This window comes from Vicugna pacos, unplaced genomic scaffold (genome assembly GCF_048564905.1).
Source record: "Vicugna pacos unplaced genomic scaffold, VicPac4 scaffold_21, whole genome shotgun sequence".
NCBI classification, from domain to species: Eukaryota; Metazoa; Chordata; class Mammalia; order Artiodactyla; family Camelidae; genus Vicugna; species Vicugna pacos.
The window spans coordinates 1,785,429-1,794,282 of NW_027328742.1; the positions used below are offsets into that span (position 1 = coordinate 1,785,429).

The following is an 8,854-nucleotide window of genomic DNA, read 5'->3' on the forward strand; positions in this document are numbered from 1 at the left end:
TTTCCTCTTCATGGATCCAGATGGCTGATTGTAAAGGGACTCGAACATCCTTGGATTATGGTATCCAGGGTGGGGTGTTCCTGAAAGCAATCCCCCGAGGATACTGAGGGATGACTCTATATGTAGGAGTGGAAATGCTGAGCCATATGACTCTAATCTTTTGAGGAAACATCAGGCTATTCCAAAGAAGCTGCACCATTGCCACTTTCCAACGGCTGTGTATTGAGGGTTCCCATTTCTCTGCCTCCTGACCGACACTTGTTATTGTCCAAGATTTGATTATAACCATCCTAGTGAGTGTAAAATGAGATCTCATTTTGATTTAGATTTCGCTATTGATGCTGAGCATCTTTTCATATGCTTATTGGCCAATTGTGTATCTATTTAAATCCTTGGCAAATTTAAAAATTGGGTCGATTTTCTTTGTATTGCTCAGTTGTAAGCATTTGTTTTATATCCCGGATACTAGCCTATTATTAGATATATGCTTTGCAAAATTTTTCTCCTATTCTGCAGACTGTCGTTTCACTGTAATTTTTTTAAACATTAAAACAATTTCTTTATAGGGGAGGTAATTAGATTTTTTCTTTGTTCTTATTTTTGTCTAGAACGCACTCTATCTCTTGAGCTACCCCCTTCCTCTTTCATTTCACTTTCTTGATTATGTCCTTTGTAACAAATGGTTTTAATTTTGATGAAGTCAATTTTATCTGCTTTTTTTTTTAATTACTTGTGCCCTTGGTATTGTATCCAGGAAGCCATAGCCTATATTACGACCACAAAGATTTATACTATGTCTTCTTTTAGAAAATTTATACATTTAGTTTTTACATTTCTGTCTGTGATCCATTTTGAATTAATATTTATTTGTTATATAAAATACAGGGGTCCAGATTCCAGATTCATTCTTTTGCCTGCAGATACCCAGGTGTATCTGCACCATTTGTTGAATAGACTATTCTTTCAATGGAGTGTTGTTGGCAAATTTGTGGAAAACTGACTGTAAATGTAAGTTTTCCCCCTGGATTTTTTATTGAGTCTCATTGATTTATGCATCCAAACTTATGCCAGTACCATAATGACTTGAGTACTATAGATTTGTAGTAACCTTTGAGTGAGTCCTCCAACTTTGCTCTTCTTTTTCAAGATAGTTTTGGCTGACCTGGGCGCCTTGCATTTCCATATGAATTTTGGGAACAATTTTTCAATTTTTAGAAAGAAGTCAGCTAGAATTTTGATAGAGATTCCATTAAATTTGTAGATCACTTTGGGGAGTCTTAACATTTTTGACAATATTGTCTACCATTCCATGAACATGGGATGCCTTCCATATATGTAGATCTTTTAAATATTTTTTGGTGATACTTCAAAATTTTCAATGTACAAATCTTGTAAAATTTTGTTAAATGTATCTCTCATTTTATTTTTAATGCTGTTGTAAATGGAAAGGCTGAGCTTCCTAAGGGTGGGACTATATATCAATTTATTTATTTCTAGGATTCCTTCACAGCAAATACCCTAGGTTTGTATTTGCTACATAAATCTATCCACAATTCTTCCCATCCCTGTGTTATAAGAAACCAAGACCTAGGTTAAGCTGCCTGAACACCTATGTGGACGTGAGAAATGAGACCCTTGGGTGGGGCTTTGTGCAGATGATACTGAGGTTATTCAGGATGGTTCATCTTAATTACTTTTAAATAATCCTTTCAGTGTATTTAGTCAGATACATTAAGAACATGCCCTTTTGATGTGCAGAGGATCTAAGAGTAAAATTTTCAAATAATTTCTAGTGTGTGTGTTGTACTTGAAACCTAATTTGCATCAATGTTTGAAGATTTATGTTTCAGGAGCTTTGACTAAATAATACCTGTCTTTATTCAATAGCTACAACTAAATGCTCAAGCAACATGTAAGAGTTTGAGCAAACTGCCCCCACCCCGTAGTGCTGGTTGGCTGCAGCTGTAAATGGAGTCAGCGTTTACCTCTCCCAGTACGCTTATGCTGATCTGCTCAAAGCGGTTCGCCCAACAGTTTGTTGGTGATCTTATGGACAAAGCCATAAAGCATTGATTGAAGGTTGCTAGAATGGAATCTATTTTTATTAATATTAAGAAAGCACATATTGAGTGCTTACTGTATGTTGGGAATTGTCCCGCAGCCTCACATGAAAATTATTTCTCTTAAAACCTCTCATAGTTCCTTGTTATTTGCACTTTACAGATAAGGAGACTGAGGATTAAGTCTTCTCTCTTTTGGGGGGAGCTCATTATCAATGATGGGAAGTTGTAAGGAAAAAGATATTGATTCATCCTGAGAAAACATTTTTCTGAGAGTCAGCATTGAAGCGGGTGACCACTGAAGAGGGTGATCATTGTTTGAGTGAGACGAGCCCCGGGTTGAACGGAATCAGCATCCCTGTCTGCACACGGCACATGTAGAACTACGTGGTGGGTGAGGTGGCGTGGCTGAGCAGGGAACGCAGATGCCGGGCCGTTGGGCTATGCTCAGGCCCAGTGGGGCATTCTCCTAAAGGCAGTGGACCGTCATTGACAGATTTTATGTAGGGGAGTGGGGTGCTCTCGTAGGTCACTTTTGTCTTGTAGAATGCTTAGAAACGTTTAGAAGGCTCGGCAGGAGATGATGTGATGAGTCAGAGTACGGTGGCTGTGAGGTGTAGCAGTGTTCAGTTTTCAAGTGATTTTCAGTCCCAGGTTTGTGGCTCAGTAGCCGTGACACTTTGGATGACGCACTCAAGGAAGTGAAACAATTTACCTAATCAATTGAAGCAATGATGTACCGACTTCCCAGGACTGCTGTGGAAATCCAGTGAGATAACGTGTGCACAGTGTGCAGTGTGGTCCGCAGCACAGAGTCAGTGCTGAGTGAGTGCCAGTGAGTACATGGTAGGTCAGGTGTGGGTGGTGGGACTTGGTGACTGAGGATATCTGGGCCCTGAAAGAGGGGTCCAGTCACATCTGTGAGTGATGGGCCTGAGCTGGGAGAGGCAGGGAGATCTTGCCCCCTGACCAGGGGCCCTGGGCAGGACGGCTATTGGAGGAGCACCGTGAAGTCAGTTCTTTACAGGTGGAGTTGGAGGTACCCTTGAGTTATCTAAGTGCAGTGTCACGAGCTCACAGAGGAGGTCTGGGCCCGGGCTGTGCATTTTCCTATAATCTCAATCCCTGAGGACGCCCAGGTATTGATCACTGAGTATGAAGTCATACTTGACAGGACAAGTGAATAGTAGTATCATCTCTGTCATCAAAGCTCACGTCTCTTTATTCATCACTCACTTTGCTAATTGGGAACTTACAGAGCTCACTTCACCGCCCTTCCCTGGGCTCAGGCTCCACAGAAAAGAGCTGGTGATTCTCCCTCTTTTCCAGAAGAGGACACATTTAGCTGGTAGACTTCTATACCTCGCCAGACTTAGAATTTTAGTTTGTTGGTTTAAATCTATTTTCTGTTGGCCATCTCCTGACAGGAGAGACGTTTTACCTCATGGTCAGGTTTCAATTAGCTGTTACTGAGAATTGCTGATCTGATCCATATTGTATGTATTCTATTAACATTGTAGAGTACTTATCATTTTTCTGTCTTTGCCCTTTAATTTTGTTTGCCCCTTCAATTTTCTATCCTATTTGCGGCCTTAATTTATTTTTTAATTAAAAAATGTCTGTTAGTAGTTAAGAAAACAAAAGCAAAGAAAAGATGCACATGATAGCTAAATTTAGAAAATATCTAATATGCTTTCTGTCTCGGCGATGGAGGGTTCTAAAAACTCGTGAAAACCTTCATTACACAAGTTCCTTAAAATGCAGATTAAGAAATAAAACCTTCCTTCTTCATCTTTCAAGCTGCAAGGCTAATTGTCAAGAAAATGAGGGGAAATCCTCAGAAGCCAAGACAAACAAGAATGTAGGGATTCTGGGAGATATGTGTGCCTTAGAAGCCCTGGGGTGCAGGTTGGCTCCTGAACTGAGATTCAGTTGCCCTGGCAGGAGGGCAGGAGGTGAGCCCGAGGCCTCTCACACTGGGTGTTGGATGGCTGTTCTTATGTAAGGTCAAGTACATCCTGAGAATCCTGCTTTACAAAAGGGTGAATTTGAAATAAAAGAAAAAATACATTCCTCAAGGAAAGGAAATAAGGAAAGTCAATTTTTTTCGAAGAGGGAAAAAATAACATATACAAAGTAAGGATTTAGTTTAAAGCTGTTATGGCATGAGAGTGACCACAAACTCCTGGTAGAAAATCTCAGCTCCTCCTGGAAAGAGAAGTTGTGTTTTGAAGATTCAGTGGACAGCCATTCTGAAAAAGGCCTCCAGAGTCTTCTATATCAAGATACTGGACCCAAATACCTCCCTTCCATGGTCTCACTTAAATAACCAGAAAGGTTTTAAAGGAAAGAAGCAATAATCATAGTTCTATTTATTGACATTATTATATGCTAGGAATTCAGAGGTGACTTTGGAGTTGTCTCCTCTTTTATGGACCTTACTTTCTATTTGACATAGTTGGGGAACTTGGTGGAGGGTGTTGTTGGTCTGTTGCAATTAGCCAGGAGAGGAGATTATGAAAGCAGTGAAGGGTGGGTGATATTTTTAGCTGAGGACAGTCCTGTTCAGTTGGCTTGTAATTGCAGGCTCGTTGAGCTGTCACTGGAGGGAATTGATCTTATGGAAGATGGACTTAACTCAGGCCTCTTCAGAATGGACAAGTGAACCTGGAGAAAGACAGTCAAATCTGTGCAGACATTAAAGTCCACGTGAACGTGCTGTATCCCTGAGCCAAAGATAGGACAAGTAGGCAGCACTTCTTGAGGACAGAGGAGAGGCTTTTAAGGTTCTCCAAGAGTGAATCCCAGGGAACCGTGATGGCCAGTTGTCAAACTGTGACTTTGCTCTTTGGACGGTGTACCAACCAAGGGTATTGGCCTTTTATATGTTTTCATTTCTCTTTAATACATGACAGGTGATGAGGACGTGGGCATAAACGTTTGATATCTTGTCGAGGTGAGTCTTGGTACCTGCCTAGAAGCACGGCACAGCTACTGGTGCATCATACATCTTGCCGCCCATCCCGCTCCCAGGCTCCGTGATCACGGCAGAGTGGTTCCTTATTGAGCTGTCCGTCTCCTCTGTGACATCGTAACCAAACAAAAGGCTGGAGCGTATTAGCTTGGCTTTGCTCTTTTCCATCCTTCACTTCGAATGATGATGACTGGTAGTGGACCCAGTTACGTTTGCAGATGACTTACAAGTAGGGCTGTCAGTACAAACCTTGTAATTCCCACTGTGTGATCTAGAGAAGAAAGTTACATTCTTTCCAAATTGTTTTGATGCACTTATGTGGGAAAATGATGTACGTTTGAATGTGTATTTCCTCTCTGAATCATCATGGCTAGAGATGAATATTTGTAGACATGGAATGAGTTTTCTGTATTTGAACTGTATGGTCCCCTAAATTCTCCCCAGCTTTTTAAAGTCATCACTGGAGTGCTACCTCCAGAGTGCCCCAAAGTATCCACCACTGCCTGCTCTTCGGACACTGTGAGTTTCCAAGTTGGAGAAGGCTGCTGGCTGGTAAGGCATTCTCTGGCACATCTCTGGTTGGGTGATGTGAGCTTAGAACACAAGACTTGGCAGACAGTAACTAACCACGATCACGTCCATATCTGGAACACTCATGGAGGATTTTACACCTATGGTAGTGGAATACGTTATTTCATTTAGTTTTCCCAACAATCATAATTAGACTTTATCACCTGTATTAAAAAGGAAACTGTCAAAGCGAGTGACGTGCAGACTTTGGACTGGAACACGGGTCTTTCTGATCCCTGTCTCTGTTCCCTCCCCGGCCTATCCTTCCAAATGGCCTGGAGACTCTTCCTCAGTCTTGAGTTTCCTGCTGATGCTAACACTCTCTTTGTTTCTGGAGAGGAAAGCAAGTCTAAACTTCCTTTCCAGTTGGAAATGGAACGAAGAGTTAGCGTTGGAAGCCGGGAGAGTCTGTCCTGTGAAGAAGCGCTCTCCGAGCCACTTCCACTGGGACGTCACGTCCCTGTCTGGGCCCCTTGCTCAGCCTGTGCACAGGTGACAGCACAGATGGGCTGAGCAGTCCTCCCAGACAGAGCAGTGGGTTGGAAATGAGTTTGGGGATTTGGTTTCATTAGATAGCTTCCTGAGGGTCTTGGCCTGGCACTTCGTTTGGGAGCATTCCCTGTCCCACAGCCTCGTGCTCTGGGCCCATGTAGACCTGACGTGGCCTCAGCCTAAGGCTCAGGGCCCGTGGTGATGAGGAGCGTTTTAGTCCATGCTCTGCCAGAGGCTCTGACAATTCTGGGCTGTGGGGCATTGTCCAGGATGATAATAATTCCTCCCCGAGTTTCAGATTTCCTTGCCTGTGAGCCGGGGTAGTAATAGTTTCTGAGATGATTGTAATGATTCAGTAACGGGCGCAGCATGTGCTGGCAGGTAGCTGGTGCTTAAGGAGAAGAAGTTGCAGTCACACTGTCAGCTTCTCACTGTGCGCTCTGTGCTTTGAGAGGTTGTGTGTTTGGTGAAAGTCCTGCCCAAACCCTAGGGTCTAGATGAACTGTTGTTCCTTTTCTTTCCCTTCCTTTTCCTCTTTCCCTTCTCAGTGTCCCATGTTTAGGTAGGAGATTCCTCTATTTCAGGGAATACTGGCCTTTCTAGTAAAAGGACAGGCGGAACGCGGAGAGGTGGGGCCCGGAGGGGGTCTGGAGCGTCTGCACAGCGCTGCTTCCCTGCGTTTCTGCATCCGGTCCCGTCAGTGCACTGAGTCAGCCTTCCTCTTCCTTCCTGTGTCATTGGGTCTCTGTTTTATGGGAAAATCTTTTTACGTGTCTTTTTTCACTGACATGTTTCTTTCAGAAGCTTGTTGCTTTTCTCCCTTTGCTTCAGCGTTCCGAGGAGAGAATTCAGCAGTGCAGCCTCCTCTCCGAGCTCTATGAGTTGATCGGCTTCCACTGCAAGTCCGCCTTCTTCAAGAGGGTGGCCCCCGTGCGGCTCGCGGCCCCCGGCCTCCCGGAGCCTGGCGGGAAGGCCTGCTCCCGCCTCCTCCTGCAGACGCTTCCTGGCTACAGTCTGTCGCTGGACCTGCAGGACTTCAGCAAAGGTGTTGGAACTAAAACATTGCTTCAGTCTCATTAACCATGCCTGGTTTGGGCCCTGCTGTCCTGTCTCATCAGGGTGAATTTTGATTCGTTTAGAACAGGGCTCAGCAGACTTTTTCTGTCAAGGGCTTGGGAGTAAATATTTCAGGGTCTGCAAACCTCCTGATCTCTGGTGCAGCTGCTCAGCTCTGCTGTTCAGACGCCAGAGCAGCCGGACAGTCCACACACCCACAGAGCTTTATTAACAGCAGTGGCTGGGGCTGGATAGGGTGTATGAACTGTAGTTTGTCCCCACAGCCTCCTCACTATTGACACCTGCACCAGAGCGTGCATTTGTGACAATGGTTGAACCTACACTGACAAGTCATCATCACCCAGAGCCCATACTTGACACTCGGATTTACACTTGGTGGTGCGCACTCTGTGGGTTTGGACAGATGTGTAATGACATGTATCCACCATCACATCATCATACAGAGTCGTCTGTCTTAGTGACCTTAAAATGCTCCGTGCTGCACCTCATTCATTGCTTCTTCCCCTCTAGCCTCTGACAGCCACTGATCTTTTAGTCTCTGTGGTTTTCCCTTTCCCAGAACACCATAGAGTTGCAGAACTTTCCCAGATTGGCTTCTTTCACTTAGTAATATGCATATAAGTTTCCTCCGTGTCTTTCCATGCCTTGATAACTCATTTCATTTTAGCACCTAATAATAGTCCATTTTCTGCATGGACCACAGTTTATCCATTCACCTACTGAAGAACAGCTTAGTTGCTTCTGAGTTCTGGCGATTATGAATAAAGCTGCTATTAACATCTGTATGCAGATTTGTGTGTGGACATAAGTTTCCATTTCGTCGAGTAAACACCAAGGAGCACAGTTGCCGGATCATATGTTAGGAGTACGTTTAATTTTGTAAAAAATTGCCAGACCGTCTTCCAAAGTATCTGGGATATTTTACATTCCCACCAACAATGTATGAGAATTCCTGTCGCTCCACATCCTCACCACCATTCGGTGCTGTCAGTGTTCTGCATTTTGTCAGTTCTGACAGGTGTGCAGTGGTATCTCTCTGTTTCAGTCTGCATCCCCTTGATGACAGGTGCTGTGGAGCATCTTTCCAAAGGCTTCTTTGGCATCTAGATTTCTTCTTTGATGAGGTGTGTGTTCAGGCATTTTGGTCATTTTTTAATCAGGTTATTCATCCTTCTTGTTGAGTTTAAAGAAATTTTGGTATATTCTGGATGTCAGCCCTTTATCAGTGTGTCTCTGCCCTTCACCTGTAGCACCGGAGTTGTCCTTTGGGTCTCAGTGGAGTGTCAGCTCTTCATAGAGGTTCCCTGTCTTCCCTCAGCCTAAATACTGACCTTCTATTTTTCACTTTCATTGACTCATTTTGTTCTTTTTAATAGCATTTCCCATAATTTGTAAGTATATTTAAAAAAAAGGGCAGTGATTGAACACCGCCTCCCCCACCAGGCTGTGTGCCCTGTGAGAGCAGAGGCCCTGTCCCCACGCACCGTTTCCCATGAAAGCACAAGGCACATGTCCATGTAAAAGTGTGTAACGTGGGGCCAAACCTGATGAGCAGCTATAACGACATGTGTTGGCCGCCATTTATTGAGTAGACTTTGTTTCTGATTTTAATTATTAAATCACATGAATGAAACTTGTTTGTTTTGAAAAACAAAACAACAAATCTCACCTCCATGTGATT

General features: G+C 43.7%; 1 protein-coding gene across 1 annotated transcript; it reads left to right on the forward strand.

Annotated features, from left to right (window-relative positions):
- The first annotated feature begins 966 nt into the window (after positions 1 to 966).
- LOC140694335 (trafficking protein particle complex subunit 9-like) lies at positions 967 to 7,448 on the forward strand. Its single transcript, XM_072957616.1, has 3 exons — positions 967 to 1,008; positions 5,479 to 5,586; positions 6,928 to 7,448. The coding sequence occupies exons 1-3, from the start codon at positions 967 to 969 to the stop codon at positions 7,174 to 7,176; spliced, it is 399 nt and encodes a 132-aa protein (XP_072813717.1). The 3' UTR covers positions 7,177 to 7,448.
- The last annotated feature ends 1,406 nt before the right edge of the window (positions 7,449 to 8,854 follow it).

Bases quoted from the DNA above. Each gene is read 5' to 3' on its own strand.
- LOC140694335 (XM_072957616.1), top strand. From the start codon at position 967: ATGGAGTGTTGTTGGCAAATTTGTGGAAAACTGACTGTAAAT. The intron at 1,009-5,478 runs GTAAGTTTTCCC...AATTCTCCCCAG, and splicing joins GTGGAAAACTGACTGTAAAT to CTTTTTAAAGTCATCACTGG. The intron at 5,587-6,927 runs GTAAGGCATTCT...CCTTTGCTTCAG, and splicing joins TTGGAGAAGGCTGCTGGCTG to CGTTCCGAGGAGAGAATTCA.